Source organism: Impatiens glandulifera, chromosome 1 (genome assembly GCF_907164915.1).
Source record: "Impatiens glandulifera chromosome 1, dImpGla2.1, whole genome shotgun sequence".
Taxonomy (NCBI): domain Eukaryota; kingdom Viridiplantae; phylum Streptophyta; class Magnoliopsida; order Ericales; family Balsaminaceae; genus Impatiens; species Impatiens glandulifera.
In genome coordinates, this window is record NC_061862.1 from 77,830,089 (window position 1) to 77,851,961 (window position 21,873).

General features: G+C 27.7%; 1 protein-coding gene across 2 annotated transcripts; it reads right to left on the reverse strand.

The window, feature by feature from the left end:
- Positions 1-12,396: 12,396 nt before the first annotated feature.
- On the reverse strand, positions 12,397-18,466 carry LOC124918990 (major facilitator superfamily domain-containing protein 12-like). 2 transcript variants are annotated; one of them, XM_047459083.1, is made up of 13 exons: positions 18,290-18,466; positions 17,581-17,768; positions 16,731-16,800; positions 16,373-16,569; positions 16,131-16,206; positions 15,934-16,017; positions 15,778-15,857; positions 15,253-15,379; positions 14,698-14,757; positions 14,556-14,606; positions 14,312-14,470; positions 13,949-14,081; positions 12,397-12,928 (listed from the first exon to the last, which is right to left on the reverse strand). In XM_047459083.1, the coding sequence occupies exons 2-13, from the start codon at positions 17,736-17,738 to the stop codon at positions 12,753-12,755; spliced, it is 1,371 nt and encodes a 456-aa protein (XP_047315039.1). In that variant the 5' UTR covers positions 17,739-17,768; positions 18,290-18,466; the 3' UTR covers positions 12,397-12,752. The 2 variants fall into 2 exon arrangements, with proteins under 2 accessions (XP_047315039.1, XP_047315038.1); XM_047459082.1 differs by having other exon boundaries at positions 12,397-12,940.
- Between the last annotated feature and the right edge of the window lie 3,407 nt (positions 18,467-21,873).

The following is a 21,873-nucleotide window of genomic DNA, read 5'->3' on the forward strand; positions in this document are numbered from 1 at the left end:
AACCAGACCAATCATTACCATATTTACATTTGATAATTAATGCCCAAAGACTATTCGACTCCATTGCAAATCTACTACGCCATATTGATAGAAGAGCCTTATTAAAAGAAATAAAATCTCGAATATCTGGATCTCATTGATACTTAAAACATTTAACATTATCCCAACTAACTAGATAACAAAATAATGAATTAGAAGATCCCCATAGAAATTTACAAATTATTCTCTCTATTTTTACCTCCACACTCTTGGAAAGAATGAATAACGATATTATATATGTAAGCAAATATGACAACACACTATTATAACAGATTAGCCGACCCATTTCCATCTAGACAATCTAAATTCTATTTTCACTAGTAAAAAAATCATTAATAGTAACCAAAAATAGTAACTGTTTGTTCAGCGATTGATATTTAAGGGGTAATACTAACCGTTTTAAAAACTCTTAATATAAAGGGGGTCAATATCAACCGCTCTTAAAAACGGTTGATATTAATTCATCTATATTAACGGAATTTTAAAACGGTTGATATTGACTCCACTCTATATCAACGATTTCAAAAACCGTTGATATAAAGGGGGTTAATATCAACCGCTTTTAAAACGGTTGATATTAACTCATCTATATTAACGGAATTTTAAAATGGTTGATATTGACCCACTCTATATTAACAGTTTTAAAAACCGTTGATATTAACCACATCTATATCAACCACTTTAAAAACCGTTGATATTGACCAAATCTATATCAACCATTTTAAAAACCATTGATATAAAGGGGGAAATATTAACCGGTACTATAAGACTTATTGTGATATATATTTTGTTATATTATATTTTATTGTTGCAACAAAATGTTTGAATAAATTTTATTCTTAGTAAAAAAGAAATTATTCAATATTTTTATTAAAAGTTGTTATGAGAATTTATTTGTAATTTTTGAGTTATTTTTATTTATTTTATATGAGAAATAAAAGTGAGATAAGATAAAAATATATATATATATATACACGAAGGAATATTTTTTTTATGGAAAGTAAAAATAAAAATATTAACAAAATTTAGTGTTTATGAAAAATATAAATATTAATAAATTTTAATATTTAATAAGAATAAAAAAATACTATTAAAAAGGAGAAATTAAAATTTAAGATTTAAAGAAAAAAAATTAATAAGTGGAGAGATTAGAGAGAAATATATAATCATATATTTTTAATAAATTTAAAATATAATTAATAATTATTTATATAAATATATATGAGTTTATTAATAATTAATTATATGAATTATATATATATAATATAAATATTAAATAATAATAATAATAAGTAAAAAAACTAAAATTTTATGACAATATATTTTAAATTTAAAAACATAATATAATTTCATATTTTATGTAATAAAATAAATAAATATATATATATATATAATTAAATTTGAAATATTCATATTTATTTAATAAAATATACATATAAAATATTTAAATTTTAAATTTTTTATATAAATTAATTTGATTTGTTATTTAATAGAGTAAATATATATAATATTACCACTTTAAAAATAGTTGATATTAAATATTTTTTAATATTTTGAATTTAATAATTTATATTTATATATAATATTTAATAGTTAATATATATATATATATATATAATATTTAAGTAATTAAATTTGTTAAATATAATATATATATATATAATTAAAATAAATAAATAAAATATCATTAAAATCGTGGGTTGTTATACAAAAGAATTAATTAACTTCTCCTTAACCTCGATAACTTCTTCTCTCTTCAATCACCTCTCTTCCCACAACATTTATTTTTATGACCTCGATTACTTATTCTCTCCTCAATCTCTCTCATCCCTCAACCTCTCTCATCCCTCAACCTCCCTCAACTCTCAACCTATGCTCTCAAATCCCAGAGACAACTCTCCTTCTTCAAATCAATGCTCTTAATTCCTTTCTCATTTGCCTTATAGGTAAAATTATCATTGTATAATTAAGTTTTTGAGATACACTAAGAAGTTGTTAAATAGATTAAACAGATTCCTCCAACAATATTTATATTATTAACTTTAATTTTAATTATTTATGTTGTAAATGTCTTTATATGTAGGTATACTAAATTTGGACGGAATTAATTATAAAAAAAGAGGAAGTAGTTAAGTATGAAGAAAATGAGGTTTATGCTGAAGGAAGAAGAAATAGATGATAAAAGATGAAGATCAAGGAAGAAAATAGAAGAGGAAGATCAAGGAATAAGAAATAGAATTATTATTTTTCATTTTTTGTATTATGAATTTTTTTTATTTAAATGTAGTATATGTATGTAATGAAATTAAATTATTTTAATGTTAATTTTGGAATTATATTTAAAAATTATCTTCTCATTTGAAATTTTGTATAAAATAATTAAATTTATTTTAAAGTGATTTTTAATTAAATAATTGAAATATGTTTTTTATAAATTCGGAATAAAAAATGTCAACAACCATTATAATTAAGAAATTACAACCTCTTTTATAGTTCTTAATAACAACCACCTACAAAATGGTTAATATTAAGTAATGACAACATTTTTTAAAACGGTTGATATTGCTTAATAACAATTGCATGTAAAACGGTTGATATTTCTTAATAACAACCGCTCACAAAACAGTTGTTATTGAGTAATAACAACCGCCCCAAAATGGTTGATATTTCATGTTTGAGCAATGCCTACGGAGGCTCTAGTAACGGATGTCAACCGCTTTTTGAGCTGTTGGTATTACTCAATACTAACCATTTTTTGTTTAATAACAACAGTAAAAACTGTTGATATTGACTTTTTTTTACTAGTTTAGTGATAATCGAGTCCCAAGAGAACTTGGATCGTAATTTAGCACTTAATGACATACCAAGATATGTTGACGGAAGACCACTAATTTTGAACCCCAACATATTTGACAATCTCATCCTTCTTCTATTCAAAATATAATTTGAAAAATAGATGTCTAATTTATTAAGATTAACTCAAAAATCGAAACATGTATCGAATATCCATAAAATATCTCGAAGGTGTTTAAAATTCCTATAAGTAGTCTGAACCATGCAAAGCGTGTCATCAGCGAAAAGAAAATGTGATATGACAATATGATATCTTCTTGACCCACAACTCACTCCGCAGATGAGTCCCGAGTTTTCTACGAAAGCCATCATTTTTTAGAGAATTTCCATATCACCTTGTCTAATCCCTCTAGAGCTCTCGAAAAATCCCTAAGAACTTCTATTAACAATGAAAGAAAACTTAACTATCGGAAGGCAAAATCTAATCCAACCAATCCATTTCGCACTCATTCCCATTTTGTCCATTGCATCAAATAAAAACACCCAATTGACATGATTGTAAACTTTTCCGATGTCTAACTTGACAAAAACACAATTTCCACATTTTGAATTAGCTGAGTCAATGCAGTCATTTACTATTAATACAGCATCATAGAATTGACAACCTTGGATAAATGCAATATAATTCCTAGATATGATCGTCTCTAACATCTTCCGTGTTAAGTAAAATAGTTAATTAATTATTAGTGCTAATTAAATATTAAATAAGAACTTAATTAAATTTAATCACGTGTAGATCAAAGATCGACATTTTATGAAGATCGACATTTTTATAAGAGCGATATTATAATCGGTTTCACAGAAGCATAACCGGTATTATATGAAGTCGGTATTCTATCAAAGTATAACCGGTAGTTTGCACATCGGTTTTACATCAAGGCACGCGTTCGGTACTTTGTAAACCGACATTTTATGCAAGATCGGCATTATATTGAACGTAATATGCATCATAATGAATCGGTATTTTATGAAGTGCGTCCAGTATTATATAAACGGTTTTATATAATAGGCGCTTCCGATAATTTGTAAAATTGGTATTCTACAAACACGTACCCAGTTTTATATGAAGTCTTCATTTTGTAAAACACGTGTCCGGTCTTATCTTCCGGTATTATATAGCTTCGGTCATATAAGAAGCATGTTCGGTATTATATAAGCGCTTCTGGTAGTTTATGAAATCGGCATTTTACAAACACGTAACCAATTTTATATCATTTCGATATTTTGCCTAACAAGTCTAGTATTTTGCAAATCGGTATTTTGCTAAACACGCGTCCGGTATTATATAATCGATTTTTATAATAATAAAAGTCTCCGGTATTTTATAACTTCAGTTGCATATCAAATTGGAGTGCGTCCGGTACTTTGCCATTTTGATGCTATATTGGAATGATTTCGGTATTATCAGAAGACTACTTTATGCGTCTTCAACAATTGTTTCCTCTTTCGTGCAAAGATTGATGAAGACCTTTTGGGAGCAGCAAAGCTATGCTATGAGAATCTAAGTCAAGTCAAGATCTCTGAGATGCACGTTCCTCGAAAATCATAATTACATTAATGAACTTTGGCTTATTATCATTAAAATACAGACAAGATCAAAGAAGATCTTCTCCACTTTACCATTCTGAAGCCAAGCAAACCAAAAGTGGACCGGTGTCCGTTGGAGCAAATATGACTATTGCATATTTGCTTACTTAAGGAGAAATGGGAAGACATCTGAACATGATTTTTCAAACACATCTTGAGACATTCATACAACTAGTTTATACTTGCAAAAATTATCTTACCATTCTCTCAATCTCTCAAGACGTAAAAACCTTCAAGTGTGTTAGAGTATTAAAAGTGTATTACAATAATAGTTATTTTGTGTGAGTTAGTTAACATTGTAAGTTGACAGAATCTGTTTCTGTTCAACATAGTGTATGTGCTAGGAGTTTGAAAACAGGCAGTAACTAAGTCCTGGTTGTTCGACTAGGTTTATACAAGTTGTATTGAACCAAATCTTCTAGTGTATATCCTTCTCAAGTTTGAGAAGAAGGGGTGACGTAGGAGCTTTATACTCCAAACATCCATAAATTCCATGTGTATTGTGTTTCGCTCTTCCATTCATACTTTCTTGTTGCTTCAAGTCCAAACAAACACTTCTGCACTTGAACTCGGTTCAAGAGTTTGTGAAGACTTGCGTAGAATAGAAATCAGATACTAACTTCTAACAGAGTTAATATCGAACGAAGTGTGTGTAAGCGTTCAACGTAAGCAGGTCCCCGTCTCTATCATTAATTCCGATCCTAACACTCCGCAATATGTTGGCCAAACATTCTACGATAATCTTATAGAATGACGAAACGAGATTGATAGACCTCCTCAACCTCCTTCAATGTAAAATGAGCCTCCAACATATCTTTTTGCGTTGTACTAATTGAATAAAAAATTATATCAATTAATTTAGATCTAGCCTTAAATGGCTCATTAAACAAACCCTTATAGAATTTGACAATACTCGTAGAGATTTCAGGTTCACTATCATGAACTTTTTCCTCGATCGAGATCAAATTAATCACATTATTTCTTTCTTTCGTGTTAGAGATCCCATTGAAAAACTTAATGTTTCTATCTCCGACTCAAATTTTGATCACAAATTATTTTGAACGATTTGATCATCATCCAGGTTGATTGGTACATTGAGATGATGATCAACATATTTTTGGGAGCTTTGTGAAGCTACCCAAACTCTTAGATCAAAGAAACCAAGCTAAAAATTAAATTTTAAAAAATAAACTTTGGCATTCTTGAGGATTGAGGCTTGTTAGATTAGGACCGAAACCTAGGATCGAGAAATTCGAACCTAGGACCAAGACCCAAGACCGAGAATTTCAATAGGATCGAAAGGTCCGACCGATGTTCTTGAGCTAGGACCGAGAGGTCCGACCAAGGATTTTAATCCAATACCGAGAGGTCCAACCCAAGACCGAGAGGTTCAACTTAGGACCGAGTATCCACGAACTTATGACCGATTAACTTAGCCTAGAGCTAACTTAGGACCGATGGGTTTATACACCCAGACTGATGAACTTATCAAAGAGCTAACCTAGGACCGGTGGGTTTGTACACTCATACCGGTAATCTCAACTAGGAACCGAGAGTCAAAGAGGATCTTTCGACGGTCAAAACGTTCCCTACATAGATAATCCTGAATCCAAGAGGATCATGGAGGAAGTACATGAAGGGACATGCGACCCACACATGAATGTAATGACTTTAGTCAAGAAAATACTCCGATTATAATATTATTGGTAAAACCGCTTAGAATATTATTATCAATCAAATATTTAAAAATATTGTTATAGTTGCTATTGTATAAGAGAATTAAACAAATAAATCAAATCGGATACATTAATTAGAAACAATTAATATTTGGTGTTGGACCAAATTAGAGAATATACTATTTAGTTAAAGTAGAAAACTTAATAAATTATTTTATCTAAAGACATATGTTTTTGGAAAAATAACTTAACGTTATTTCATTAAAAAGACCAAAAGTAGGAGAGGGTCAAAATCAAATCTAGACAATCCATAACTTTGATTAAAGGATGAAAAACAACGACCCTAGAGTATCTGATTGGAAACAAACAAACAAAGATTACAGTAACAAACAATAAAAACATACCAGACCTACAATTTTAAAATTTTGATAATGTTGTGAGTTTCCTCTTTGATTACTTTTACTCTACTTTAGAATCCTAATTTTCATTCCACAAAACCCAATCTAGATTCTTCGAATTCCAGCGATTATATTTACGCCGCATCCCACATGTTTGGCTCTAGGCTTTACTATTGGTGATTGATCTGTTGTATATGATGATGTTTGTTTGTGAGTTACGCATTCATTGGCTTCAACTTTGCCGAGTTATTTCAATCTACTTTCATAGTCTACTCTTCACTTTTCTCCACTGCTTTTCTATCACTTCCAACTTCTAATTTTCCATTGCTTTCATCCCCTAGTTCTTCACATTTTTTTTCATCTAATTCTTCTTCATTTTCACCCTCTAAGTCTTCTAATTGTTAGACATCTTATTAATATGATAGCTAATTAACAATTTGGTTTTAAATATAAAATGTACGAGAAGGGAATTTAGTGAGACAATGACAAGTGTCACGGACTTGGTCTTTTCACCAACGATCCGTGCGACACTAGTTATGATCTTCGGAAGATTGAATAACTAGTCAACCTTACTCAAAGTAACACTCGAATAAACACAAGAACTTTCGAGAGAGAAAGTAATATATTGATAAAAATACTTCGTGATTTACAATGTAATACTTTAAGGGTATTTATAGGACTAATTCTAGTCGTTACATTAATGGCGCACTAATTTATGGATTTCTTCTAATTGTCAATTAGTGATGCATCAATCAAGGACATTCCTTTTATATGTCAATTAGTGATGCATTAATCAAGGACATTCTTTTTAACTATCAATTAGATGCGCTACTCAAGGACCTGTCTTCCAGCATAGAATATTCTTTGGGTTGGGCTTAAGAGGGTTTAAGCCTCCTCCTCTTCTTGGGCCAGGAAGATTGGGTCGTGACACAAGACATCAACTCATGTAAATGGAAAAAGTGTGAGAAAAAAGAAAAAATATTTTATTTTTTCAGTTGTACCACGTCATTTCTTCTCTCATTTTCAAAATTCTCTCCCGAATTATTTCTCAAAATATATAACACAACAAAATAGATTAAACATATTTAATGTGAAAAAATATTCTTATTATACAATTATTTACTTTAAACACTAAAACTAAATTTATAATTTATTTAGTTTAAATAAAATATTTAAATTATAATAAATAAAATAAATAAGATGTAATTTAGATTATCTGAAAAAAAAAAAAACACAAATGTCAGGAGCCATGTCAATTAGTGATTGAGTACTGTTTTATTAATAAAATTCAAAAAAGATTAATTTTTTGCATGGAAAAAATAAAAATTCCTTTTTCTTTTGCTATATGTGCCCCCGCTATATAGGTCACTTAGAAACTCGCCCAAATAGGTGTTTTCTTACCAGATGTGCGGCTGACAAAACTCAAACATACATTTTAATTTTTGTATATATATATATATATATATATATATATATATATATATATATATATATATATATATATATATATATATATATATATATATATATATATATATTATGATTTTTCTCAATATTTTTCTTTTTCTATTTATACAAATACAATAAAATAATAATAATAATAATTTAAGACAACCCAAACATCTGTGACTGCCCCATGCATCAACTTTGTCATAATTATAATTGTTTACAGTCTAAGATTTAGAGTTAGGGTTAGGACAGATGTATTAAGAAAAATATAATATTGACCAGTTATAAAAGAAAAGGTAACGCACACGTGATCATGATGTTCATGATAATTTTGTCATCGTCTTTAAAATAAAACTTAAATTAAATAAAACATTTAAGATTTAATCAATAAAATTAATAAAATGATATTCGCACTTAAATCAAATGTGTTAAACTGTGCAATGTTAAATTGTGTACAACAATGTTATGACATAGTCTTGTGTGACCGGTTGTGCCTTAGTCCTGTTCTATCTATTATTTTCTTATTTTAATTATGAAATTAAAATTAGTTAAAGAATAGTTAATTAAAATTTATATTTATTTAAAAAAAAAATCTTTTTTCAAAACATTCTCACACAATAATTTTAATTTTAGATTAAAACTTTTAAAACAGTTTATGGATATGATTCAATTAAAAGATAAATTAGACAAAAGATAAAAATAATTTTAATACTTTTAAATAAAATAATAGTTAGGTCAAAACAAGATATACCATTATAATTTTTAATTAATAAAATTAAAAATATATATATTAATTTATAATTAGACTAATATTAAAAATTTTAAATGTTAATAATTTGTATTACAAGTTTATATTTTAATTAGTTGGTTTGTAATTAATATCTAAATTAAATTGCATGTTGAGAATATTTTAAAAGGTACTGTTTATGATCATGCTAATTTAACCCAGGAGATTTCTTAAACTAATTGGCACATGTTAATTTAATTTGATATTTAATCATTTTAAAAATAATAATTTAATTCTAAAAATTAAATTACTTTCAAAATGTATAACTTTTTAAACTTATCATTTATAAGGTGAAAAATTACCGATATTATAGGTATATCGAAAATACTGTACCGCAATATATTGAAATTATCGATTTTTAAGGTATACCCGAAAAAAAGATAATGTATGATACCAATACAGAAATTATTTGTACGGTAAAGGTATGAAATTTTTAAAATTTTGGTATAACGAGATATACCGAAATAGTATATATATATATATAAATATATATATATATATATATTACTTATAAAGAAATAAATAAATTTAATTATAGAAACATAATTTAAAAAATCAAATTAAAATATAATTATAATGTAATATTATTTAATATCTATTATCTATATACGATAAAATTGAAAAAGTATCCAACCAAACTATCAATCTTTTTGAGCGGTAGAAAAGAGTAAAATTAAGTACTCAATCATTTCAATTATTGTTAAGGATATTTTTACAATCTCATCATCAACGGTTATTAGTAAGTTTGCTTTTAGTTTAGATAAAATAATAGTTAATCTTTTTATGAACAATTTGAGTCTTACAATAGTGGAGACATTGTGTGCACAAATAATAAGTTAAAATGAGATAAATACAACGTTAGAGAAGATTATACATATGATAAACTTGAATTGTTGAATAAAAATAAACAAATTAAATAGAGTGAGAAATTTTTATTAATTAAGTCTAAATTAATTAATATTTATTATTATTATCTAATATGCATTGTATTATCAAGTTATAAAAAAAAATTATAAATACAAATCTGATTGAAGGTCGTTAGGAATATCTTTAGGAATATCTCTCGTATCCATTTTAGTCTAGCTTAAAAACAACTTATGTTTATTTTTTTGATAATTTTAACTTTTGTAACTAATTTTAATTTTTAACATTTCTTAGTTTTTTAAAATATAGGATTTAAAAAAAATATATTTTTTATGATAAATACCTTTAATTGTTTATTTTGTGTAACGTTTATGTAGTAATTTGGGCCATTGTTTTGGGGGTGTCATGCTATAGTTCTTTTTTAATTCCAAAAAAAAATATAGTGATTATATTAAATTGATTTTTTTGTTAAGTTATTATATTTTTTAGGTATGAAATATATAATACTGATACTGTACCAAAATTAAGGTAAACCGAAATTAAGGTAAGGTAAATGTATGAATTTTTTTATACCGAAATTTTTGATAAGATAGTAATAAAAAATTAAGGTATACCACATGAAATGGAGTATAAACCCACTTTAATCATTTATGTGCAGAAAAAGTAACAAGTAAAAATATAATAGTTTTGTCCATATTGGTTATTTGATAGTTTTTTTTGGGTTTTTGTTAAAAAAAAAACAGATTGTATAGTTAAAAATAGATTATTTGGAGTTAAATTTTTATTTTATAAAGTTAAAGTAAGAATGTTAACTTATAAAAATAAGTTATTTTATATTAAAAATGATATTGATGTGATATAGAAATAATTTATAAAAAATAGATAAAATACTTATAAAAAAAGAACTCAAAAAATAACAGGGTCTCATATACAATAATACATATAAAAATAAAACTAATTTATTTATTTTATACTAAAGTTTAATAAAAAAAAAATTATAAATATATATTAATAAATTATAAGTTTAGAAGATCTTTTATTTTTAAATTAATTACATATCAAAATTAAACCAACATTTGTCTATTAGGACCGGGAAATCATTTGATTAGAAAGTTCAAATTCGACTGAAATGTTAAAATCTTAATTTGAGTTTTAAATATTAATTAGGACAATAAAAGTTATTATAATATTGAATGTTTTCTTAAATATAATAATATTTCAATAAAAAAAAAACATTCAAAGAATCGAAATAAGATAATTAAACAAAAAAAAAAATCCCTTATCACTCTAAAATGGAGATTAAAAGATTTAATTAAAAAGAGAAAATTCGTTTTAATCAATTGATATAAATAAATTAAAATACTATTTGAACTTAAGAAGGGCTCGGACTCTTTCATTCTTTTAAGATTGATTCTGTAATTTTATTTTATTTTAAGTTTCATTTCATAAAAATGGAATGTACTTAAGATAAAATCTTTTTTATATTCTTCTTTTCTCAATGTTATTAATTAGAGTTAAAACAAAATCGCTGTACTCACATTATTTTAAAATAAATTTGTAATCTATTTTTATTTTAATCTATGTTTTTATGTATCATTTTAAAAAATCAATTGTTTTATAATAAGATGTTGGTTATGGTTCATCATGCTTCCGTTAAGTTACTCTAATTATTAATTAAATCAAATGATATTTTGATTGCTTCTTCTTCCTCTATTAAATTTGTATTCTAATCAATACAAACACCTCCAGGATCTATGCTTGTCTTTTTAATACAAAAGTTATCTAGTAATATATAACAATTATGTCTTAAAGTTGATAAGTATACAGGGGTATTTAATTAATACTCTTTATTTATGATGGAGATTTATATGATATTGTGGAATATTCTTAATCTAATCTTCTGTATGCATATATCTATTTTTAAGTTAACCATCTTAATTATATAGTTAAAAAAAATATCTGAGCTTTTATGACAAGGCAAATTGGTCAAACTTATCAATAACATGATTATCATCAAGTTAAAATTTCATTCATCATATTATTATATCAAACACGATTTTAGTTTTAAGAGATTAAAAATTACAAGTTCAATTTTCACTAATAACGGTTTAAGCATCATTATCGAAATCCACTGTACTTCCAAAACAAAACAAAACAAAAGTTCCATTATTATTTAAATTTATTTGTATGTAACTTGTAAAGTAGTTGCAACGGGGATGTGTCGGAAATGGGGAATGAAATTAAAATCTCTGACCGGGGTTAAAAATGTAGGATGAATAAAAATATATATATATAATTTTTCTCTAACTCTTCTAGAATCTGGGGTTTGTTCTCTTTGGATTTTTAAAAAAATCCAACCAAAATCAATTTTCAAATCAATCACTTCTAAATCATCACTTCACTCATTTCATTAACCAAAATACTAAAATGTCATCTATTTTAAATTATTATTTTTTATTTTATTTATATATATCAATATCCTTTAAATCTTTTTACAAAAAATTATCATTTAACTCCTCAAAATCATCATCAATCATTATTTGTTTTCTTCTCTAAGTTTACAAAAAAAATTGAATCCAGAACAATGAACTTAATATTATACAACTGTACATGTATGAATTTGTTTAAGACTTGTTTGAAATACATTTTCTTTATTATGTCGGTCCACTTGATCAATTAGATAATAGTATGATTCCCATGTCAAGAACAACCCACAAGCCACTGAATATCGTGTGAAAAAAAAAATCGTAAAAACTGAAAGGACTAATTGATGGAAATTAGGGTACAAATGGTATTTTGATTAAACTAGGACCATATTGTTTGACAGCCTGCTAACCTTGATTATAACTTCTTCTTACCGAAAAGAAGAACCAACAAATGTTTAGCAGAAACTAATGTAACTAGATATCATAACAAAACCAGGAAAGAATTAATGTACATCCTATGACTGATCAAACTTCTATATATTATAGACCTAATATTTCTGAATCTGGATCCAGATCATATATGATGCCATTGCAATGTAGGTCGTGTAGTTTTTATCGTGTTTAAGCGGTTTCACTGTGAACATCAATGCTTAATTATCTTCTCTGTAGTAAATTATGCCAATAATAAGGGTTCCAATATAGGTTTAGGAGATGATGTGTGGAGCTCCATTGTGTAGGTAGCGACAACCCCAATTAGGGCGCAAATGGCAGGAACTAGTCCAAAAGCGTTTCTTGTTACTGTAAAACAGGCCACTATGGCATTACAACCCTGCAAGTCTCTTGATGTATCTGCTAAAGAAACTGTGTTATTAACAATTAGGTCTATAATATATAGATATTAAACCATAAAAACATGAATAATGTAATTAGAAGCTTAGGCATTGTTCAATGAACATTTATCCAAATAAATCATTATCACATCATCAATCAAATCATTTAAATCATGAACTAAATACTAAAATACTCGTACTTTATTTTCTAAACTATTTTAAAATATAAGAGGATATTTTAGTCATTTCAACCAAATAATCTACTTTTTTATCAAACCAGGGTTATGTTGGATTATGTTACTATGAAACATAAAACATAAAATTCATATAAAGGACCAAATGGGAAACCATGGAAATTGGAAAGACAATAAGAGTAAATAAAGTACAAAGAGATGTACCGATCCAATGTTGACAAAGACCGATTTTCAAAGATTTAGAAGTATAAAGTTAATAAATGTTAACCAAACACTAGAAATTAAACACAAAATCACAAGTGAATGAATACTTTATTTTAATTAGGGTGTCGGGCTAGTTTTTGCACATCTGGAGTAGGTCAGCACAACAACCCACAACTATAACCTCCCATGTTTATGTTTCATAGTATATAAGAACCTATTTGGAAAATATATTTTTCCATTTCTCATCGCGATATGGATTCATATCAGATCAGTTGAATGAATTAGAAACCTCATTAGTTATCATTTATGGTGTGTTTCTAAAACACCCACATGTTTTTAGAAACAACAAACAATTATCTCAATTCTCAAACAATAATCTGGTCTGAATCCATATCAAGATGATAAATTGAGTAAAAAGACCTGTTTCCAAATAGGTTCTATGTATGTTACGATGAAACATAAACCTGAAATTTCAAAAAGGACCAAAAATGGGGGAATTTTTTAATATACACTTGCCATATTAGATGTTCGCAATCAAACATTGCCAAGTCTAAACAAGATAATAGGTTTTTCTTAATTCTCGAGAAGCTTTTAAGGGTTGAGATGCAAGCTTGAAATAGGATGATACAAGTGAGACTTACTTTGGTAAGATTCGAGTAAATATAACGCAATCCCACAAGACATTTTGTCCAGAAAGCTCAATGATCCGTAGACAAAAGCACATCCATTCAGATCCTGACCAACAAGAAAGCTTTGCATACTGATAGCAGTCACCTGTAGACACAGGAAATAATAAATTTAAATTGTGTGAAGTTGTCAACTTTAAGTACCCTGGTTGGAAACACTTATTGTTCTTGTATCTAGATCTGTTTCCATATACAAAAATGTTAGGGAACTAAATTTAGTCAAATCCAAATACGGAAACAATAAGTGTGGAAAGATAAAAAAAAACATAAATCGAACGAGAAAATAGATTCCCAAGAGGCACATAATTCCCTCCATACCATTATAAGGGCATTTGCAATGCCAATCACTATTGATAAGGGGTACATAAGAAAATTCAGGTGGCTTGGTAGGAAGAGAATCGAAGCACCACAAAGAATCCAAAGAACGCCTCCAGCAGAGTAGAACCCTTTCACCCGTTTCCCAGTCCATGATATTTCCTGTTATAACAAGAATTACAATGATTACGTATTTCAAAAGAATTGCATATACTGAAACAGACCCACAGAAGGTTCCTGAATAGACCTGCAGAAGGATGGACACAATGAAGCTGCAGATATATATGATTCCAGGAACCTATACAATCAGTTTAATGAAACTTATACACTTTACAAGAAATAATTCCATATGCTAGTAGAATTCAAAGTTGACAAGATTTTTCAAGTACCAAAGCTTTAGATGATTGAGCCATCCGCAGTTCATTAATGACGAAGAATGCGAGAAACGACTGCAACAACAACAACAAAAAGAAAAGAGTTAAATTAGTACTAAAGTTATTGGCTTCAATACCAAAGTGTTATTCTTGGGCCTTGTTTGATCTGGGGTTGTTTAAATAACCAAGTGGTTGTATTCACATAACTTTGTTGATGTAAGTTATAAGAAAATCAGATTATATGGATAAAAGACATTAGGTTTAGGGGTATAATTTTATGATAAATAAATATTTAAGAAAAATAGAGGGTATTTTAATATCTTGGTCAATGATTTGAATGATGTGAGTGAGTTATTAGGATATCAATCAAGGCCTTGGTTCCTGGTGGAGACACTATCTAAAAGAGTTTTTCAAAAAATGTTTTTCTCAAACCAATTTGTGGGAGAACTGAATTACTATTTTTTTAACTAGTGAGCTTTTACAAAAATAAATACTTCAATGCCTCAGTTTTTTTATAGATCTGGATCTTATTAAAAAACTAGTCCGAAACAAAAGTCAAATAATACAGACCTGGGAGACATTGGTCACCAATCGAGTAAGCATGTAAACAAGAGCAACTTGGTAGTACAGGAGCTTTTTAAACCAATAAGACCAAGATATCCTTGCATAACTTCTACCATGGACTCCTTGCTTCAGTCTAAAATAGAAAAAGTCAGTTGTCATTACAGTTATTCATAGATTGTTTGATGTAGGTTTTTATTTTAAATATTCCATTTCTTTGGAAGAAAAAAGAAGCGTGTTTGAAGAAAAAGTGGATAAATTGGCTTTAGTGACTACAATAACTAAAATATTTTAAATGTTTTAAAAAATAAAGGGTAGCTTAGTTGATATTTGAATTATTTGATTGATGAAGTGATTGTGATGATGGGATGGGGTTATTTGGATTAAATCCGAATCACCATTCATCGCCTAAGAGTTATCAATAAAAATGACATAAACAGTCATTTCTTCATCGAAAGAAGCAGCAACAACTTTGAATAGCAAGAGGACTTGAGAGCAAGAAAATTAAATGGAGGTTAAGGACAACTAACGCACCTTGGTTCTTTGGTCCACAGAAGAAATATACCAACAAAGCAGCATCCAATGAAAATAGACAAATAAGCAATCCAGCGATACTGCACATTACAATAAAATGAGATTTTACGAAATCGAGAATTGGGAATTACAATTCTTGGTTACAAATGAGCTCACTTGATTTTCTATGTCAAAAAGGGTAGCTGACGAGCTTAAATTGAAGACAATTAAAGCAACTGCATACAGTGTGAGATTGGCAACCTGTACACAAATTCCAGTCCCCCAAAACAGAAAGAAAAGCAATAAGTCATAGAAACTTCATTTTGTTGAATGAGAAACAAAGAATACGAAACTATGATCACATATGAGCTAACCATTGTAAAGGCGTTACGACAACTATTCAGCACCACTCTATTTGTTGAGTCAAGGGTAATGCAATTCACCATAGCCCTAGTATCAATTAAAGATAAACAAGCCAAAACCCAATTTCAAGACCATTTTCGTCACCACAAAAATGAAATAGCAAGAAAATAATGATTACTGCAGTTCTTTCTGGATAAGTTCCTATCAATGGCAAATAGAGCACCAATGGCAGACAGTTAGAGGAAGTTATTACATGTGAGAAACTTGAGTTGCCGCCCAGCCAACATTGAATATTGCAGCAAATGTGCTATATCCAATGGTTTCCAAAGTAGATGAATCGGTACCAAGGATGTTACAAGGTAAACAGCCACCAAATACAGAAGAAAAGGAAACAGCAACCAGAACAGAGCCAGCACCATGCCATATTTTGAAATGTCCAAACCTGTCTATCTATCAAAAAGCATAAGATCAGGAGTTGTTAACAAGTAAGCAATCGTGAGTATTTCAGAACACGGAAGGTGCGATTGTAACATGCAAAAGAAAGCGGAACTGGATTCAAATGAAGAAATTTGACATTTAATTCACATGTAAGTGCGCGGAAGAGAGCATACCAGTTCACCAGCAAATATAGTGGTAAATGCATCAGCTACCTGACCTGAGAGCATGACAACAGCAGCATTCCTACATGTTGAATGATTGCATTCAGAGCTATGTAGTCTGTTCTAGAATGAACTGAAATGCCATTGCAAAAGGAATCTTCTTCACTTATACTAGTATATCTAAGAACTTATCTGATGAAGGGTTATTTGGATTTAATCAAAATAACCCTTTATCCCATCATCAATCAAATCACTCAACTCATCAACTAAAATACTGCAGCTATCTTTATAACATTTTAAAATATTAAATAAAGATATTTTAATCATTTAACCCCAAATAACCATTTTTTCATCAAACAATTTCAAAAGAAAACCTACATCAAGCAAGCTCTTAATATTGTGTGGGACATACAAGTGTTTCTTTTTGTTATTTTTAACCTTAACATGTCTGTATTGCCTCCATACTGGAGAACTTATTACAATTCAGGAAGTTGCATATTATGTGATTATGTCCAACTTTGCAATATTTTTTTTGTGTACTTGGGTTAACTAGAGAAGGAGAAATCCTTTAGAATGACTAAATACAAGGAGTATCGAACAATAGAAAATATAATACACCTAATTTTCTGCATAATATGTTTCTTCTATTATCAGATCAACCACAATTGTATGTTCAGACTGGGAAGGATGAGATTGCTCCTGTTCCTTTATGTTTGTTTGGTCTCCCTCTATTTACCCATTCGCCTACTCTAACTGAAACCAGGAACATGTAAATTCACTCCCACTAACAGCTCATAAGGATTGCAGAGTACTTATTGCAGTTTGATCATATTGAAACAAAACCTAGAGATGAGAAATTGACCTTGGGGATAGTCCAATTTCCGTCAAAAAGACTAGGAGATATGTGAACCAACAAGCTGATGTGATGTCATTGAGCATGTGTCCCACGCCATAGAATAAGACAGGCAATCTTCCAAGGGGCTTAGCACAAGATTCTTCATCTCCCGTATCACTTGGCATAACGTCGTGCAAATTGATACTTTTCAGAACCTGCTCAACCCAAAAGAGCTTAAGTACTCATATTCAAAACAGTTCAACTATACACCAAATAATATGACCTATAAACAGAGGTCTATGGTTGTCAATGAGTTCTTAAAACATTTAATCAAACTCCATTCTTAATAAAGAAATACATTAGAATGTAACATCAAATCAAGAACAGAATGAAACACAATCACAATTCCAATAGCATAAGGATCTGGACATGGAGATTGGAGTATATACAGTTCCTTAATTACTCTATAATCTCATATAATTATATCCTGCTTAAGTATATCCAAATGAAAACATCCAGCTTATAGTAAACAATGACATGAGAATTAGTATACTGTTGAGTAATCACTCATGCAACTTCGAATAAGAAATTGTAAATTCTTTGACAGATCAACATATTAATTCAAGTTCCGAATTCCGATTCATCTCAAACTCCTCAAACGTGAATCGCAATAGAAACAGCATAAAGTAAGAATCATCAAAGATATCAATCGTCATATAGAAAATTGAATTCAAACCTTCAAACTCGTCTATATCCACAGCATCGCCTTCATCCAAATAGCACTTGATTTCAACTTCAAACACTCTCAATCTTCCTAAAGATGAACCAAGATTTATGGAGAAATGGAGAGAGAAAGATGGAGAGAGATTTTGTGACCGGAGATTAGTTGCCGGTGACCGGTGACGATAGTTTTCACGTAATCTCCCTTATATATACATTAACTGCTATTCAGTGTGGATTTTATTTTGATATTTCCAATAATTTTATTATATTGTGATGAAAAGACGTATCAAGCCTTTATCTTCAGTGGTTTTTAACCTCGACTTCAAGGGTATTTTGGAAGAAAATATGAAGAACGGAACATATTATGGGCTTTTTTGTCATACTTAAATAGAAAAGAAAAAAAAAAAGTATTATTTAGGGTTTCAAAATTCTCACGTATTATTTAGGGTTTCAAAATTCTCACCGAACAGTCAACTAAAAATTGTAGGTTGAACTTTGAAACATGATTTCTTAGGGTTAGTTTGAAATCAAGATTGGATACTCTATTATTTTATTTTTGAATAAGAATTGAATTTGAAACTTTAATCTATTAAAAAATATTATTCTCATTTAAGTTATCTTAATGAGTGAATTTATTAATATAACACAAATAAAGTAATTTTAGTTCATCATAATATTTCAAATAATAAAAGTCATACATGCATCTAAAAATATAAAATAAAAATCAATTATCAAATGTTTTTTAAGTAATCCCGAATATAAATCGTAGTCACAAAAAAATTACATGACAACTCTTTTGGATTTATTTGGTGATTTAGAAAATATATTTTTTTATAAAAGGACTTAAGATTATATTAATAATATAACTATAAAAAAAATATTTTAATATTTTGATTATGTAATTAATAAGAGAGTGAAGAAAAATATTTAATTATGGTTGAATTTAAAAATATATATATCAACAAGACTTTCAAAAAGAGAAGAAGTTGGTAGCTATTTTTTTTTTTAAATTAAAAAATATATTTATTAGACATATTTTAATGTTCCAAACTCATAATTTAATAGGTGTATTAATTGAACAAACAATTAAATACCTAGTGTTCTACATCAACATCATTTATGATTCTCCTATAAAATAATAATTCAGGAATTGTAGAAAAATAAATGTATAAATCAAAACGAACAATTATTTATTAATCTGATTTGTTTAGTATAATGAACGGAAAATAAATCCCTTGTATTTTATTTTATTTTTGCAAAATTTAGTTAATAATTATAAACTAAATTTTGCATTTAAAAATTATTTAAATAATTTTGTTTGAATGACAAGAGGGCATTACTTATATTTTATTTATCACTTTCACAATCATTTTAACATAAAACGTTTAAAACAAAAATTGAAACAATGAAAATTTTATTGAAACAATGAAAATTTTATTTTTTTTTAAATAAGTTTTTATTTCATTATCAATTAAATCATTAATATTTGTTTTTTATTTTATAAAATTTAAATAGTAAATATAAAACAATTTCATCCAACAATAATATACTATTTTTTTTAAATAATTCATGAGAGTATTAGGAGAGAGAATGACGATAAAAAAATGTGTGAAGAGAGACTCGATCAATCAAATTATCCATGTTTGTTCATTTTCTCATTCATTCTTTTTCAAATTCTCTAAATTGTTCTTCATCATTTATATCAACAAACTCTAAAAAATCACAAATGAACTTTTAAAATGAATAAATAAATAATCCTATAAATCCAAAATTGTGGTGTTAAGAAGAGATGTGGGAACTTTCCTGGTGAAATAGACAAAAATAAAGGAAGAAGAAGATAAGTGGGAATGTGGAATGGCTCATCACTACCATCCAATAAAGATAGAGCCATGGCCAACACATCTTCCAAAGATGAGCTTAGGCCTAGTTTGATTCTAAAAAGATGTCTCATATTTTAAGCAAAATAGAACATTAATCTTTTATGAATCCAAACATTTTGAAACTTTATAGACCTTTGTCTAAGTGTTGTTGTGTGTTCACAATTGCACATATTATTTCTCTTTTAACATGGGGTTGGATAAAAAAAAATTATAAGGAAATGTTATTTAAAGATAACTCCACTTTTATGGTAAAAATGTGTAATTCTATTTATTTTAGTGAGTGTAAATAATTTGAGTCAAGTATAATGTTATGATTTCGTCCAAAAGAGAATACTCTTTTGTAAATGAATAACCAATTTAGTAGACATTTAGTTCTTAAGATTGTAATAAGATAAATTTTGTGTATAAAAAGAAATCTTAATTGATAATACACCCAAACAAAAAATCTTTACTGAAACTTTTTGAAAATAAAGGAAAATTAGTATGACATCCAACACCAACCGTCATGATCTCCCGTATAAAGCGCTTCCAGATAGAATTGAACCTGTGACATTTTTGTCTCTTAAACCCAACTCTTCCCACTGAAAAAAATGGGACAACAGATTATGTAGCCCTAAAATATTAACCATTTAACCATGCGTAGAACTTACGATTCGACGAATTTAAACTCTGGAACTTAGGGTTAGTATTCACCTTTTATTACCGTTAGACTAGAAGGGATGATAATTCATATGTATTTAATGTACTTACCACTGATGTTTTAACTAATTCAGCATCTTATCCTTCTTTGATATCATTGGTTTTGCAAGTTTTGAATATTTTGAAGGCAAAAATATTGATTTCGATGAGACATTATTTAAGTCAATATTATTATTTGTTAAATTATTTGGTTAGAAATAAATAACATTATTTTGATAACAACTCCAATGTCTAATTGTTGCCTTTTTATTCAAAATATAGACTTGTTTCATACAAATTTATTTTAAGACAAATCATATTATATTATAATAATTATTTACAAGAAATAAATTATTTTGTTTAAATGTACCTAATATATAAAAATTGGAAAATAATTTTCATTTATAAAATTTTAATTGTTCATTTGAAAAAAAAAATGATGACTTGATAATGATCAAACAAACCTTAGTCATATTGCTTTCGCCACTAAGTATTCAAAAACAATATTAAAAAATTAGAAGGAAATTTCATACTACAATAACAAAGTAAAAAGTCAGAAAGAAAAAAAAGTAAAAAATCATTTTAAAATATTATCCAATTACTTTAGTGGAATATGCTCCATGACTATTATTTCCATATTTCTATCATCTTTTATTTTCTTTTTCTCAATATTAAAGTACTTATTTCATATTGAGTATTTTTTTTTCACAAAGAATTATCATTTCACATCTTTATTTTATAAGTTAGTACTACCAGTTACAACGATTTTAATGAACATGATAGTTAGAACCTTATTAAGTAAGACACTTTCTATGAGTTGTCGTATTTTTTCTTTTTTGAATTTTCTCATCAATTCAATAATTAATTAAAATATTTTTATAAAGTTTAAATATAAAAAATTATTACAGTAATTCAACCCATTGAAAAATCTTAATAACTTATTCTTTTGACTAACAATGTTTAAAAAAAAACAATATAAATCTCAAATAACCTAACTTCAAATAAACTCTAATGGATGAATATGGTTGGTTAACAATGA

Coding starts and splice junctions, on each gene's coding strand:
- LOC124918990 (XM_047459082.1), bottom strand. CDS start 17,738: ATGCCAAGTGATACGGGAGATGAAGAATCTTGTGCTAAGCCCCTTGGA. Junction 14,607..14,697: donor CTCAATCATCTAAAGCTTTG/GTACTTGAAAAA, acceptor CTGATTGTATAG/GTTCCTGGAATCATATATAT. Junction 14,471..14,555: donor TTGTGTCCATCCTTCTGCAG/GTCTATTCAGGA, acceptor TTGTTATAACAG/GAAATATCATGGACTGGGAA.